This window comes from Tachysurus fulvidraco, chromosome 12 (genome assembly GCF_022655615.1).
Source record: "Tachysurus fulvidraco isolate hzauxx_2018 chromosome 12, HZAU_PFXX_2.0, whole genome shotgun sequence".
NCBI classification, from domain to species: domain Eukaryota; kingdom Metazoa; phylum Chordata; class Actinopteri; order Siluriformes; family Bagridae; genus Tachysurus; species Tachysurus fulvidraco.
In genome coordinates, this window is record NC_062529.1 from 15,722,449 (window position 1) to 15,739,883 (window position 17,435).

A 17,435-nucleotide genomic window follows, 5' to 3' on the forward strand; every position below is an offset into this window, starting at 1 on the left:
TTAATGACATGAATCAAAACTTTTTCACTCGCATGAAAAACTGAAAAAGACCAAATTTTTCACTCATCAGATCCGCTCAGGCAGAGGAGCCTGAAGGCTTTTCTTTATACCGGGCAAGTGGCACACGCTTCTTGGACAATTGTCCTTATTTGGTCGATGCTCGTCCATCAGAAGGTGATACTGTGACTGAAGGGGAAGGGAGAAAACACTTGTTTCCCTTTTATGGCAATCTGTGTTAACTCCATCTGCCACAAAAGGGGCCAAAGTGGCTCAGCATATATAATAAATAATAAATCAAGCAATGGTATCACTTTATTCGCTTCATATAGTTTTGTCTGAATTTATGATTAACATAACTGTAACAATATTTAGGTGTTCTGCATAACTGTAATTGTTAAAACTATAGTTCTGTACAGTAGTTATGTCATATTTGAAGTGATTTATTTCTGTATAAATCTGTTTAGAGGAGACAATACTAACTTATATAAAAGGAACACTGACTTTTTTGATGTTGTAATATGTAAGATGTTCTTTAATAGCACAGGAACAACAGAGAAATGTTTTACTTTGAACTATAACACATTTATATGTGTCCCACATTGGGAACTCTAAAAAGAAGATAAAACCATTCAAGTCAAGTCAAGTCTAGTTATCCACTGGACACTTTTAGGAGAGTTAAAACTTTTTCTTATGTTTTGCACAAACGTTTTAACGTTTACCATCGTTGTACTTTTATGTAATTGTATTTCATTTTATTTTTATAACACTATACCGATATGTAAAATGTTAGGGATACATAATGTGGATAAATGCTGTGAAAGTCCTGTGAAATGCTGTGTAGTTCCTCTCTTTGCTCTCTAAACAACATCAAAGTTCATAGCAAATATTCCACAAGATTTTGGAAAATTCCTGTGAGATTCTGGTCCATGATGACAATTTTTCAGGTACAATTTTATGCTGCAAATGTCTCCTCTACCACATCCTAAAATCACAGAGATCACATTTTCCCCCATTCTGATGGTTGATTACTTGAAGCTGCTGGCCTGCATCTGCAGGATTTTATACATTGCCCTGCTGTCATATGATTGGATGCTTAGGTGTTGATAATAAAGTGCTCAGTGAGTGTATCTATGTATATATGTACTGGCATCACTAGGAACCATTGCTAGGACACACCTGACCATCTTCTGGGCACGGCAACTTGAGGAATGAATTTTATATGGCACTGCACATTTAGTTCCACTGTATCCTGTTCTGTGGGTTTTCTTCAAGGCTCCATGTAGGTAAGTCTAACATCGATTTATATAATATTTAGAGACAGTATATAATACACACACACACACACACACATATATATATACATACATACATACATACATACATACATAAAAGTACATAATAAATGAATGTACTTACACCACTGTGCTATAGTAAGTCCTGAGATTCCCTGAGCCAGCAGTACAGGAGAGTCCACTCCCTGTCCAGTGTGTGAGAGCCAAATTAGAAAAGCGGTATGAGGTTAATTGGATGCTCAGCATTCCATATCCTCTCTGAAAATCCCCCACATATCAGCTCAGCAAGACAGGCGGCCCTGTTTCCTCTCTCCATCTCACACTGAAATAGAATATTTCCAGCCTGGGCCCAATCTCAGCCCATGCCACATTGCCATCCCCTATGTCCCACTGTGTCCGCTCAGCCATGTCTGTCCACTGCCAGCTTTGCTTTACAGTAAGGGAAATGGAAAGAAAACAAGCACACACTTGAAACTAAACTAGATTTGGTCCAGTATTGCCTTTGTCATGAAATCTCTTTTAAAAAATATTTCCGCTTGAACATGTGCAGTTTGTCTTGTTTTGCAGTCTCATAAATATTGCATTTGCAGTTATCAGACACAGCTATAGCTATACATTTTCCTCAAAGATTTGGATTTACTGTGTCATTTCAATGAATTATTGTCACACAATACACCAGTCAATAGTGAGCATAATGAAGATAAATAGCATTTTGGAATGATCATGAAATATGCATGAATCAATACGAATGGTTTCACCTACAAATGTCAAGTGCTGCTCATATTTGTTGCTTCATATTCACCAATATCCTGGATAAGTCAGAATTAGGATTTGGAAGCTGGGTAGCAGTAAATGTTCTTAAAATAAATGGCTGAAATGTCTCAGAATAATGCATGATCTTTACTTTTATACTTTACACTAGTTCAAACATATTCACATGCCTTTAACCATGGATATAATCACAGTACAGGACATCTGTCACATATTAAACCATAATGAACATGCTATACATGCAAAGCATTACTCACAAGCTTGGTTACATTGTGCATACATTCCTATGAATACATCTTTACTAAAGTAATTCTGGAGAATTTATGAAAGGATTAGATTATGTAAAACTTGTGACAACATTACATGTTTTGTGACAGAAGAGAACAACACTTTGTTTATGTTTATGTTTTTGCTTGGGTCACTTCATGGGAATGAATCGATGGTACGAACGCCAAGTCACTTACAGTACTACATTAATTTGAGGGCATTCAAATATATAAGATACTTTGGAATGATGCTTTATAAGAGTTATATAACTTCTATGAAATGTCACATAATTTATATACTCAATTACTGCTTAAAAAGATTTATGCAATGCTTATGCACATCTTGGTCCAACATTGGTCTTTTGGAGTGGATGAGGAGAGCAGAGTCAGTCCATAGTAACTTCACTGCATACTTGAATGCCCTCAAAATTAAATGACAAGCCAACCAGACACCATCTAGTAGATTAACATAAGACAACTGGCTAGTTCAAAATTGGTTACATATAGGCCATACTTTATAATGTGTATACTGTGATAACCACTTCCTAAGTGTCTGGAGAACTCAGAAAAAATGGAAGGATAGAAATATAATCCTACTTTTCCAATGCAACTATGCAGGTGATTTAAATTCTGATTGCAAGAGCTCATTATACTTTGTAATCTGTTCTACATGTTCCTTCAGTACCCAAGCTAAGGATGTTGTATAGATCTAACCACATGGGCCAGCACAATGGCCTTCAAATAGAAGAATGGATTAAATATAGGTTTTTGGTGTATTCACTGGGTTTCTCTGTCACAAGCACAACAATTATAGGTTCACAGCCTGGCGGAGATATTAATATTACAGTCACTACTGCTGCCTAAGCCCTATGTGTGGGAAGAGAGCATGCATGCAGTGCATCAACATTGCTTGAGGGTGGGGTTGTCCCCCCTTCCATCTCAACCATTCATTCATTCATTTATTCATTCATTCTTCCAGTTTTCCTTGAGAGAAAAGAGTTTCAACAGACTGACTGTCAATCTATATTTTCCGATCTCTTGCCACTCATTCCAACGCCTTCTAGACATTTTGAAGGCAAGTGAATAAAATAATCCCTCCACTGCATCCGGTGGGACATGCCTCGTACTGTTCCACTGCTGCCCAAAGCACCTTAATCAATGTCAATGTCAACTGAGAGTATGCAGAAGCTCAGAAACTCTGGCGGAATCTAATTTCCACCATATGTAATTGTGACCTCATTTTGTCAGTCACTACCCACAGCTCATGCCTGTAGGTGGGGAGCAGGGAGCCTCATCCACAAACTGCTGCTTCACCAACACAGACTGGTGCAAACACAGTAACCAATCAAACTTGGACTGTCTTCCATTACTTGTGGATTTAAAATCAAAGCAAAACAAAAAACCTCCAACCTATCCAAAGCACAAATAAATAAAATAAAAGTAATTTCTGCAAGTTAAAGAGTTAGCCATGTCTCACCGTCTCTGCACCGACTGCATGAAACTGACTGTGTGTAAGTGAACAGTGGCAACAAATTCCATCTGCTCAACACTAATTTCTAAGAAGTGCTAGATTTGAAATTGGGGATAAGTGAAAAGAAAAATGTACTGCATTATGAAGGAGGAAGACTTTTAGAAGATCATGCATTCATGAACAGCTATATTAAGAGCAAAAAAAGGGAAATAAATATAAAACAAGCAGGAAGTTTATAATGAGAAGTCGGCTGCATGTAGGAGACACTATATGAGGAGAAACACTCTGGGAGAAACTTTTCAGTACCACTCACACACAAACACAAGTTTCTGTAAATTTAACTTCTTTAATTTTTATTACAAAAGTTTCCTTACAAAAGGCAATTGTTGGTCAAGAAACCAAATCAAGGTGAGGTAAAAAAAAAAAAAAGGCAAAAATATAAAATAAAAAAAAATTAATCACAGCCTGGTGGATGGTGCAGTGGACCCTGGCCAACAGAGGTGTGGAGTGTGGGTGGATTTGTCCTAGGGCTCGTCCTCCTCACTGTCCCCGCTGTCACTGTCTCTACCTGGGTGTTCAGGCATTTTAGCGTGTTCCTCTGTGTGCTGCTCTTCCACACCAGACTCCATCTCTATCTCCATCTCAGACTCTTTCTGCTCGGCCTTATCTCCAGTCACATCTTCCTTTTTCTCTTCTATAGGTTGACCTTCTTTTTTCTCTTCTTCTTCCCTCATATTCACATCAGACTCTTCCTCTGTTGTTACTTGCTGAGGGGGTGGAAGGATCTGCTGCTGCTGCACAAAGACAAAGAGAAAGGACATGGCTATTTAGAAGTTTCCTAAACATGGATAAAGATACTACAAGTTTGCTACAAACAAATCTAGTGCTACAGAAACTCCTGTAGAAGCTCTGCATATCTAAATAGAGGTTGCCCAGATTCTCCTCATGGTTACCCACATTACACTAGTGTGTGTTGCTAGTGAGATCATTTGATCATTTGTAGTTAATCTTTGGAAATTATGTTTATTGCTCTCAGATGCTATTGTGTAGAAAATACACACTTTTCCAGGTGTGAGCATATGAAGTGTGTCAACACAAATGTCAGTGTTTAAATACTATTTCAGCAATGGACAAATGATACATTGGCCTGGAAACCTAATTGACTATGCTGAATAACTGGAAGCCTACATAATATATAAAGATATAAATATATAAAGTATAAATATATATAAATATATACACAAATATATATATATATAAATATATAAAGCTAGTTATACCTTTAAGTGCATCATACAGACTAGGATTCAAAACTTTGGGGTTGCATCCCTGCTTTTCCCTGCTTACTGATCTCCATGACAAATACTTTTATGCATATGAACTTGACTTGTGAAATATTTATAAAGAATGAAATCCTAGATATGTATTAAAATGCCATTAGCACTCATTCAATTTGGAGGTCATCTTAAGCCCATTTTACTCCAGACCACCAAACAACTGTATTAATCAACTGTGGCCTCATGGTTTCTCGCTAGAAGCATGACAAAATACAATATTAATGCTGTACTTTGTACTGTATGGCAATAATCTAAATCAGTGGCTTCACAAACCTGCATGTTCCTGATTTTGGTTGGAAATGAATCTAACAAAATATTGGTCATTGAAGGCAAATATACATATGTGGATGTTTAAGATGGAAAGATGTGCAACTGTTGATTGATGAAGAAAAAAGGCAACAAGTTAATGTTATATTAACTGCTCCACACTCTGCCTTTGCTGATGCATGGGTCTCTCTGCTTCTCGTGTAAAAGGGCTTTAACAGGCCACATAAATTAAAGCAGCTCTAAAACTGACATTTTGCTCTGGTTTGGGAGTTTGAGAGCAGAGCTTGAGTTCACTCCACAATTTAGCTCAGCAGGTCTTCATTAGCAGCAATTTATCTCTCATTCAAAACACTGCATTTATGCTCACTGCTTAGGTTTCACCATGAAGAACTAAACTGAATATATTACAGATAAATCACATTTTTCAACAGAAAAAAGAATTCAGACGGTTTTATAATGAATAATATAGAATAGTGTTTTGAAAATGAAATGACCCAGTCGAGTGCTCACCTGTCTGTACTGCTGTGTTCTCTGCATCATATGCATGTACATGTTGTAGACCAGGTTGGCCATTTCAGGCATGTCCTGTATTACCCGAGCAGGCTCTTTGGAACGTTCCTCAGTCTGTAAGGAAAGATGGAGACAGAGAGGAAACTTTTAAATCATTTCCCCTGACATTATTGTCAAAGTGTTCTCTGCACTGTATGAATTTGATGACTACTTTCTCTCTATGCACAGTACTAGACAGGGCCAGATGCCTATTGCATTTATTTGAGTCACACTGGAAAAAATTATATTCTGTAAAAAAGCCAAGAGCTCTTGGAATTGTAGTGTCTGCTATTCAGCGCTGCAATTTATTAACAAAATGACATCCATTTTTTGGAGGCTACTAAAGTACATTTATGAATAATTCAAGAACTTTAGAAAAACAGACAGACAGCATGGACATCTTTCTAAACGTGATTTTAGTGTTCATAATCAATTGGTGTCTATTGCATTATAGGTCTGTTACAACTGGGCAAGGGAACTACTCTTTAAGGAAAGTGAACAGGCTGTGTGTGCGAGTGTGTGTATGTGTGTGTGCGTGCAGTGTCGGCGCCACGAGCGGGCCCTGGGGGGCGTGGCCCGGCCACTTGAGTCACTGTGCCCCCTTACTTCTCAAAATAATAACGCACTTAATAATTAAAAAAAATGTTTTACAAATTACTTTTATTATACCATGAATACTGGTTAAAGAATAAAGAGTATAAGTTAATTAAAAAAATAATAATTGTACTAACCCATAATGCAGTGCTAACAGTCAGTCAATTACATTCACGCTGCCACTACATCAGTAATGTAAATCAGTAGGCTAAATGGTCACCTTGTTCTACAAAAATTTCATTCCTCCTCTCATCGCCTGCAGCTCTTCTAAGGCTAAGATGCCTTTTTGCTTTAGTACGTTTGGTTATATGCTGGTGGCTAATTTGTGTGTGTTTCAGCGAGTCTTGCACTTTAGAGTCATGATAAATTATGAAAAATACTCAATACTCAGTATGTGTTGAAAGTGTGTTCAGTAGGACTGTATTTTGAATATAGCCCTTCCCTGAAAACAACAACATTTGATTTTAGTGTAAGGCTAAAATAATTGTTTGGTTATGTTTTGCTAGACACTTTAATTGGCCTTGAAGGATTTGACAGCTTGACTGTCACCATAAATCTCTCTACACATGCAGCCCTTATGTACTCACGGAGTTGTAGTACTCTTGAGGTCGAATGTGCAGTTGCAGCGGCAGTGCAGTCAGCTGATTGAAGGCAGGCGTCAGCTCAAAGCAGTTCTGGAAAAGGGAAACTCGAGCAAAGATGTATAGACCCAGCCTGGCCCTGGACATAGCTACCACTAAACGCCGCACATCTCTGCAGACACAAGATTAAGATGGTTGAACCGAAAAAGCAGGGAGGAAGAAAGAGTGAAAAGGAAGACAATTATGGGTTTAGATGCATTTGATTCTTCCACAGTTGGGGTAGTTTGCCTTTCCTCATGATAAGAGCAAGCTCAATAAAAGTCCTCATTAATGAAACAGGTTCAATTGGAAAAAGGCTGATAAGGCACTCAGTGCTGCAAGGAGTCGGACTGTAAGCCTTTAATCATCACACACTAGTCTTTTCTTCAGTTCAGCATCTTCTCTCGCACACACAGAGATGTACACAGACGCGCATACAGAGAGACACACAGAAGGACACAGACAGACAGACACGCACACACACAGACACACACACAGTCGTGTGCACACACAGACACACACACAGTCGTGCACACACAGACACACACACAGTCGTGCACACACACACAGACATGCACACAGACAGACAAGTGCACACACAGACGCACACACAGACAGAAGTGTAGCAACTGGGAGAAAGTGCAATATTATCTTTGAAAGTAGTCGGCCTATGAGACAATGTGAGGAGAGGAGACAGTCACAAACAGGGATCAACTACAGAAATAGTGTCCATTCAAAAAAAATCTGGGAAAAAAAAACTGAACTGTAATCAAATCTCATGAGGTCCACTAATCAGCATCCTTTGATCATCTTTTACATCTTATATAGATGTAAAAGATGTTATTCATTTAGACCAGATACTGAATGTGTTATGCATGTCTTTAGAGAGACCACTTCTATCAGACATCAGAGCATTTTATCTGCATTGTCATTCTAGTGATAATACAGAGGTGTATAGTGTCTGCTGAACGAAATCACAGCTTTTATATTAATTAAAAGTTGACTGGAGAAAATATCAAGAATGAATCAGAACTTTCAACATAAAAGCTACAAGCAAAACAACCAAAATGCAGAACCTTTCACTCATTCAAGTTGTCTAAATGTCATTCAATTCAATGTCTAAAATAGAGGAAAGGGAAGAAAAACAAACTTTCGTTCTTTAATGTGGCTTCAGGTCCGTCAGTCCAAACTAAATAGAATGCACTACCTCAGACTTTAAAAGTATCAGAGGTAAAGTAGTGCAGAGAGGACTGACAGTAAACGCTTTTGCTTCAGCTCGGCATGTTTCTGAAGACGATTATAGTCTTCTAGTGCTTTTAAGGACATTAAGCTAGCAGAGCACAGATACAAAGCCATAACTTATTCATTAGGCTAAAACTCCATTTCCAGGCTGCAGGTTCAGTGTGCTGTGCTGAGCATGTCTCAATGCTCACAGTAAACACACCACAAGACAGCAATAACTCTTCCAACGAAAAAAAAAAAAACACTGCGGCATTTTTTAAACACTTCGGATGTTTAATAAATATGCAACACTAACATAGGAGTCACTGAATGTTACATTCATGTTTACATTCAATAGCTAAATGTAAATCAAAAGGCTTTTCTGTCCCTCTCTCGCACACACACTAAGAAGCCTTTCGAGCCAGTGCTTTGATCGTGAAGCTTTGCATTGCTCCATATTTGCCAATCGTTATGTATACGATCCCTACAGTCCTTTTCATATCAGCATTATATAAGGTTTCTGAATCTGCATGGGGTAACAAGTGTACTGTACTATAAATTGGGGTAGATGGGGTAGTGGAGGGTCAACATGATAGCTTTAAAATTCAACAATTGTGTGCAAAACCAACATGCTTACCTCAAATGTCCTACAGCTTTGGTGCGCACCAGCGAGAGGATGATGTAGTCATTCTGCTGACCCTGAAACCTGTCCACTGTAGTTACCTAAAAAAAAAAGAACATCCCAGTATTTTGTTTAATGCAGCCGGCTGATCCTGCTTACCTGTTTTTCTATTTACTATATTAAAAAAATAAAAAATTATATATAAATATATATATTTTTTTAAACAAAAAAGGGCTGGGGCTTGCAGCTTTGCATGTATTAATACACACCGAGGCAGCATGAAGCAGGCAAAAACCTTACACAGTTATTTATCTACATGCACACCCGAGTTTTCCTGATCGGCTTTTTGACACGATCAGGAAAACATGCTTAGGGAAATCGAGGAAACACAGAAAAGAACCCAGGCAGGTAAACTAATCCTCTTTTAATAAAACCCCAAAAAGCACATTTAAAACACAATTCTGTATGCAGCTCTGTACAGTAATGCTGCAAGCTGCTACACTGCACAGACTCTCTTACACACACACACATTCACAACTGAGTGAAGAAAGAAAAGCTGCTGCAGATTGATAAAATCATTGTAGGTTATCAGAGCGCAGTAGTGCTGGCTGCTTCTGTCTGATCTGGGCATGATAAACAGAAAAAATGAGACCCCGCTAAAGTGTTCCCTGACAAATGGGCAGCACCTTTAAATAAATCTCAGGCTTGAACTATTTCCAGACATCCAGTCCACTGAGACAATCTACTGCTGGGGCCTTTTGGTGGACAAATAAAGAAGGGGGGAAAAAACAACACAGGGGGGAAAAGAGAAGGCCATCTATTTACAGCTCTCTGTTGCTATACAGAACAGGTGCAGCACCGCAAGCAACAACATGCCACTGTACAAAAGCAGGAAGCAGTGAGATCTGTAGGTTTAGACAGGCCATTTCAGCTCTGTCTACAGACATCCCCTCTGATGCCCTGCTTTTCTGAACCATCAACACAGTTGTTGGCTGAGGCAGCCATGCCCTACCCCTGAGGAACCGCCTTCAGAAACATGATGGACTAGATATGCCATGTGGTTATGTCCAAAATGCTTTGCCCTGCTTTTCTCCAGATGGTGCAGCATGGCAGAGCATTTTATTTGCCTTCAGTGAGTTCACCAACATTGTGGATTGTATTCTGCTCAAGGGCATGGGGAATCCATGTCAAACCTCAAACTTCAGCCAATGCATGGTGAGTCAAAGTTCAACAGCACTGAGCCTCAGCTCAATTATAACCTGCTGATGAGTAAAGGTGCCCCTGAAAGAGTCCATGAGAGCAGAACATACTGATAATACAAGCTTCTTCCTCTCATTAGCACCCTCAGACTGGGATTGGTGTAGGTGATGTCTCTCAGCAGATGGTCACTGAAGTAAAAGATTTATTGGCAGGTCTCCAGTAGTCTGCTTTGGCCTGTCAAATTTACAATGTGCAAACCTAAATGAGACTTGTTAAATGTTCTGTTTTCACAAACTCTGATTTAACAGTACCTGCAAATGTGTGCTTTTCTGCCAGAATACATGACTTTTTTTTTTAAAGTACACTTGATATATTAGTCTTTGTTTGTGTGTGCGTGTGCGCGTGTGTGTTGTGTGAATCTAGTTCACCCTGCATCTGCATTAGTGCATTGTTTCATCAACAGGCATCTTAATACTGTAAGAGGTTGAGTGGTCATGGCACAGCAGATTTTAATATAAACAATCCGCTCGGCGGTAAGCAGCTGAAAGCCGTATACATATTTCTCCACACTCATGTATATGTAAATATGGTGGTGTTTTTCTTTGAAGCAGCACACAGTTTGTGCTTCACTTTTCTCTAGGGCCTGTCTAGAGTCTAATAATAATCTCCTTTTCAAAATGATGTTTGTTTTCTTCTACCTTTCTTCTTCTCTGTAATTAGAGCACTTGTAGCAGACTCCTGAAATGACATTTGATTTGGTTTAGCCATTCTGACAAACTGTCAGCAGCGTTACGGACAGATGCAGGCTGGGTGACTGTTCTGCAGTTCAGCACATTCTCATCACGGCTCTATTTCTCTCCCTGTCACCAAAATGAATAAACCTGCAAATCTTCACTGGCTTCCTGTTTTTTAAGCACTGCATGAATGTTTACCTTATAACTTTAACCTCTGCAATTCTATGATTCTCAAATTAACTGTGAATATGTGAATAACTCCTGTGATAACTTCCTCCTGAGTAATGGTGTAACTGAGAGCACATGGTAATTTGATTTAGGACAGAGCCACGTTCTTTGACAGCCACTGTCAGACTACCCCATCCCTGCCCACACAGACGAGAACACAAACACTCGCGTGCACTCAATTCTGAACTCTGGGTTCTGTGTAACAGATTACAGGATACAGATTAACACCTACATTAGAGACATTCTGTTCTTCTGTTTCCCTAAAAATCTGATCTATCTGATGTATGCATGCAAAGTATATAAGCATTCAGCAGAGATAAACTTATTTGTAAGATTGTGATTACTTTGTTGGGCTGGCCGAAGAAGAGGTTGTTGGCACACCGCTGGTTGATGACGTCTCGGATTAAGTGCTTCTGGCCATTGTAAGTAGTGAGGATGCTGATGCGCTCTGCTGGGTAACCCAACAGCCTCATGTACATGTACAGAGCCACCGAGTATTCTGCCTCAGCAAGGTTCTACACAAAGGAAAGAAACAACACATTAACACATAATGAAAAATGTGACAAACAGCACCTTTAGATACAGCTGTGGGGAAAGAGTCATGTTAAGCTGTGGCAGCATGACAAAAACTATTAAGCCATCATTTTCTGAAACACTTGTTAAACAGCAGGTACAACGTTAAAGGTTCACTCTGCATGGTTAGTGGAAACCATAAGGTTGCTGAAAAGGTGGTATTCTAATAAGAATAAGGATTATTAATAAGAATTCAGGCAGGACCTGAATACATCATACACATAAACAAATCTGTTTAGAACCTTTACAAATCCCTGGCTCTAGCGTAATCAAGGCACAATCCCGTTTATTCACTCCATTTTGATTTGCCAGTACGTTTATTCCTGGAAACTGATCATGACTTTATAAAGCCTGTTACATGTGTGTCCTTGACAAAGCGTAATGTCAGAAAGTCTTTAGCTGTTGTATAACAGTTCTGTCTCTCTCACACCTTTGGATTTCACTTTGCATGTGTTCAAGTACAAGGTGATCGAGCACTGAAGTGTCACCGAGCACAGAGAGGATGAAGCTCTGGGCAAAGAACTGCAGGCATAGAGAACTTTGCTTGTGCAATAATTCCAAACTATGACATTTTAAAATATTGTTGTTTATTTAATTTCATATTCTGGTTGAGTTTCCATGTCGAATGCTAAGCAGCATGATCATGTTCTGCTTTTTTTTTTTTTACCACCGAATAAGAAAATAAATGAAACAATACAAGCTGTTTTATCTACAGTAACTGTGTACTTGTTGATGCTGCTCTGTGAACACTGTTGTGGTGTAATGTGCTGTCTGTCCTGCACTCTATGCTGTATGTAATTTGTTAGTGTACTAACACAGTACCACGGTCTGTGTTATGTTTTCATTTCACTGAGCACTGCACCAGTTATATAGGGCTGAAATGACAATAAACTCTTCTTTACTTGACTCAAGGAGAAAAATGATCATTATTATTATTTTATTACAATTTCAACCACCACTTAAATCAAAGGCAATAATATGTGTCTATGCACAGTAAGAAATATTATGTACTGTGTGTACGTGGACTGCAATGAGTGAATAAGTGATTGCGAAAACAATGGATGGTGCTTTTTAATGCTCAAATCACCTGCTGCCGAACCAGGCATTGAAATATAACCATGCGTTCCACATTGACAAAGCAAAGAGTGACAAACAAGATTAATAAATCTCAGTGGCTGTGAATTTCACTCTCACAAGGATCATCTGGCCTCTCAATCGCAAACAGCTGCAAACAATGCTGCAATTTCAATAATGCGGAGTATCTGAATAGGACAAGCAGTGACACTATTTTTGGAAGTCTGAATCACTTCATTAAAACAGATTCAATAAAGGACCACAGGGCAGCTATTAAAACTTCACACAATTAGAAATAAATAGGTTATGGAATCTTGCCACAGCAGATAAACCCCAAAGTGCTGAAAATGCCAACTCTGCTGCCATTACAGATGTGTTTCCATTACACACTGTGTATGTACTGTGTACAATGGTCAGACAATGGTACATGAGAGCCCCTGACTTACACTCTTCTATTAAATGTTCAAGATCAAACATGTCAATCTAAGCAATAACCTTTTTTTTCTGGGCACAAGCACAGATGTTAACTACACTCAGACAAGAATGCTTGTGGTTTTATACAAATGCGATCTAATGTGCTGTAACCGAAGAGCCCCCAGTAACCATGGCAACAGCATAGCTTTAACCCAAAGGCTCAGTGTGAGTGCAGTTTGAGGACAGACACATCACACAGAGAATCTTATAACAAGTTCAATTTGTGGCATCATCGATGCACTAAAGCATTCGGTACAAAAAAAAAACAACAACAACGTGCTCTTAGCAAACCAGCAACATGCTCTGATCCACATACACAGTGTCTACACACTCACACTCAATAATAGCTCTACTCTTAATAATATTAACCTTTAACAACCCTGTAACCAAGCCACCTCACCAATTAGCTGGCCACAGAAAAAAAAAGAATCAATATTTCACATTAGTGTTGGTTAAGTGGAGTCATAAGCCTTGTTTAAACAGTGACATTTACAAGCATACGAGTCTCATACAGCACCCGACGTGCTGAATCTAGAGCCATTGAGCGTGAATGAGATGGAACATTAGTGTAAAAGTACTTTGACTAATGAGGTGTAACTAATGTACATTAGAATAGCGGCTGGCTCGTTGGCAGAAAGCTGCTGTGGCCGGAGCTCCATGGAGGCCTGGTGGACGTTTGTTCAGCTGCTGCAGGGACTGACTGTGTAAACACTAGCTTCTCTATTGCTCCTCAAGTGATCCCTGTCTGATTTTACAGCTGCTTGAATGTGCATACTCCATATTTGGGAAAGAAATAACTCTCTAAATGCTTGAAAATAAAAATTTGTGTTACAATCATGCCACACGTGTCAAGCAATTTACCACTTTTTACTTGAGAACAATGAGAACCTTCATCAAGACCAAAAAAACAGAAGCTAGACATTGTCCCATGGGAGCAATTCTTTTCAAAGTTTCTGTTAACTGATGTAAAAATGTTAACAGAAATCAGTGTGTGATGTAAACAGAGACCTGGTAGAAGTAAGGATTGGGTTCAGACTCCCCGATTCCGTTGAAATTCTCCACGTTGATGAGTTGGAAGTCGTAGGCGAAACCTGCGTTGGGAGCCTGGAACTCTGGCTGGCTCTGAACATGAGGGAGGTTTCCTAGATGCTTATAGCGCCAGTTGTACAGATTACACAGACTGCAATACACAAACAGAGGGGTTTCATTAACATTAAGAGTAATTGATAACAAATGATGAATACATACAGATGTACTAAGAGCTAGATTACGAGGAAGGAACTGTGGTCACACATGGAACACATGGTCTTTGTATTGATGAAAAGAATCAGACCTGGCACGAGCTCGGCCCTGAGCGTCCAGGTCCACTGTGGGCACTCCTAATCTCACAAAGCGTGTGAACAGAGATTGCTCCATGTTTGAGTATTTCTGGAAGGCCATGTTCTTAATCACAGGAGGAAGCTGGTGATGATCACCAATCATGATCCAGCGCTTCAGACGACTGTATCCATCCTCAGGGTTCTGTTACAAGAAAAAAAAACAGAACTAAGAATGTTAATGTTTAATCTTGAAGGCATCTGATCTGCATAAGATCACATTTCAGTGATTATACAATCCTTCAATCCCACTGTATCGAATACTTTCAGACTGGAGTGTCCAGTGTTATCCGCAAAGGGCTGACGTGGCTGCAGGTTTACATTCTAATCCACCAGGAGCCACACGTGAGTCCCAATTAATTAGATGAACTTTTTATAGCCTCAGGTGTGGCACTCACACTGATCCTATCCAGATAAGATTGGACACCCCTGCTTTAAAGCCAGATTAACAAAACAGTTCCAATGTTTATTCCTGAAAACATACTGTTTGTAGACTTGTGATCCTAACAGCATGCCTAACACCCGACTTAATAATTAACAGATATTAGAGACGTATGAATCAGGAAACCACTTAATGGCATCAAGGATCAACAATCCTCAAACAGACACATTAAACCAGCCCTTTTACTGTAATGCACAACATTAAACTGAATCTTGTGGTCTCAGGAGTATTCAGTCAGTGCAGGGACAGGTGGCAGAGTGGAGAGTAGAACCTTGTTGTGATAACACCTGTCAGAGTGGGAGAGTGTTAATGCTTTATACGTGTTGCTTTCCAACAAAAAAAAAAGCCCCCTCCAAGGGAAGTCACATGCTCCAGCCATACACCCAAAATCAACATCTTTACTGAGCAGCTACAACGTCAAAGTCAAACGCCCGTCAATGGCACATCTGTGTTTACTCTCTGATTTGCTACTCTGGGCTGATTTAGAAACCTTAAAATAAACTGGCTGAGCCTTGCACATGCAAGCATGGAGCATAGAGGTCTGTTCTTATAGGGATTAACTCCCAGCACAGCAGTAATAAAGGACTTGGCAGGGCAAAAGCTCCTAATTGGGAGTTAAACTCAGGGGTCAAGCATTATTCAATCAACTATTGAGAGGCATTGCAGGAAAAATGAGCAGAGGGCACATTCATCGTGTGAGAACTTGATGCAACACCATGCAAGAGACCTAACAGAAAATCAGATTTAAAGCTATGTTGAGTTATGGCTAACAGGATACTGTCTTGCTGCCAGGCTATGATAAAGTGAGACAGGTTGAAGGTTGAACATGGGAGAAGGTTATACCTGCAGTAAGAGCGGAATGAAAGTTTCAATCTCCAGGATCTGAGCTGCTTCTTCCATTAGGATGTTGTCATACTGAAACAAATGAGCATGTCATCAAATTTCATATATGTAAATCTCCTACAGCCATGGTATGGAACGACAAACCTCCACCTAATTCCCTAGTTTAGTTTTAAAAATGATACTGTTTTGTTATATGAACCTAAATGAATAATCGCACTATTTAATGGGGATCCCATTTTTAATATGAAAACACCCTTTACCCCAGAAAACATTCATTAATTTCAATATAAGCTCAACATGTCTAAGTGTAAAATCTTACAAAACCTAACTGGATATCAAATTTTTCATTCTGTTTGAAGAGTTACCTTAAAGCCGAGCTCCACGAGGTCATGGCGTTTGAGAGCGGCATGCGTGCAGGTCATGGCAATGATTTTAGCTTCTTTCACCAGCAGGTATTTTGATCTGTCCAATCCACTGCGCAGCAGCTCAAAGGCCCGAAACTCCTGTACAAATACCAACAGTGCAGTCAGAACTAAAGTTTCTCACATCTACTGTAAATCTGCATAAAGAATGACTCTGCGATACCATTAGCTCCTCAAACATCTGCTGTCAATCATAGGTAGGCGCTAGCTATTGGATTTTACTGAGTTAAAAAAAAAATTGCTTAAAAAAAATTGCTAATACTGAGCTGCTATAACAGATAGGAGGAATAGAGCAAACCAGTGATCTATAGCCAGACACTACACAAGCAGCTGTGACTGAGACCACTGGATCATAAATGTTTGATGTGTTACTATTTTCAGTTTAATATTAAACTGATAAAATCATGCAATATTAATGAGGATAATTATAACCCTGACCCATCACTAGAGGACAAACAGCAGCCGAGCTACTTCCTGTGCTGATGCTGGAATGTGAGAAACAACATGAGACAAGCTCCGGACCAGCCCTGCTGCAGCATGTTTTTGAATTACAAGAGTCAGACATTTATTACAGTCATGTGTTGTCAGCATCTGCCTTATCAAAGAGAGATAACATAACTGACAGTGTGGTTTTGCTTATTCTTCTATGATAGAAAAAAAAAAAAAGCTTCTCACAAAAAAGACAACATGTCAGTACAGTGCTCTGGTATCAGCTCTGGGAAATGAACATGTGCAGAGGCTGAGATATTACTTCAAACCAATAAATCGGTTATTGCTTTTTGAGGCCAGTGCTCCCATAAGAGAGTAACGCTTTTGTTATCTTTGTATAAATTCAGGCCTGTCCCTGATGGCTGAGACTGCAAGAGAACAACATATGAAAAGGGCTACGCATTGAGTAGGTGGGGATGGGCGGCAGTGCCACTCTTCAGCAGACAAGAAAGTTAAATTCTCACTGTTCATGTTGTCATTATTGTCCATAACAAATGTCTAGTTAAAAGAATGTGCAAATGATAAAGATGATCTCATGCTTATCTGAAGCTTAGTCCACACTAGAGGTAA

The 17,435-nt window shown here is 39.3% G+C and overlaps 1 protein-coding gene across 1 annotated transcript in view; it reads right to left on the reverse strand.

Moving 5' to 3' along the window:
• Window positions 1-4,126: 4,126 nt before the first annotated feature.
• The window catches only part of aqr (aquarius intron-binding spliceosomal factor), a 36,757-nt gene continuing 23,448 nt past the window's right edge, over window positions 4,127-17,435 (reverse strand). The window contains exons 28-36 of the mRNA XM_027171981.2: window positions 16,320-16,457; window positions 15,955-16,026; window positions 14,627-14,814; window positions 14,302-14,473; window positions 11,517-11,687; window positions 9,026-9,111; window positions 7,135-7,300; window positions 5,915-6,028; window positions 4,127-4,594 (exon numbers count right to left, since the gene is read on the reverse strand). Coding sequence (XP_027027782.2) covers window positions 4,325-4,594; window positions 5,915-6,028; window positions 7,135-7,300; window positions 9,026-9,111; window positions 11,517-11,687; window positions 14,302-14,473; window positions 14,627-14,814; window positions 15,955-16,026; window positions 16,320-16,457 — 1,377 coding nt within the window. The 3' untranslated portion in view covers window positions 4,127-4,324. The remainder of the gene's footprint in view (window positions 4,595-5,914; window positions 6,029-7,134; window positions 7,301-9,025; window positions 9,112-11,516; window positions 11,688-14,301; window positions 14,474-14,626; window positions 14,815-15,954; window positions 16,027-16,319; window positions 16,458-17,435) is intronic.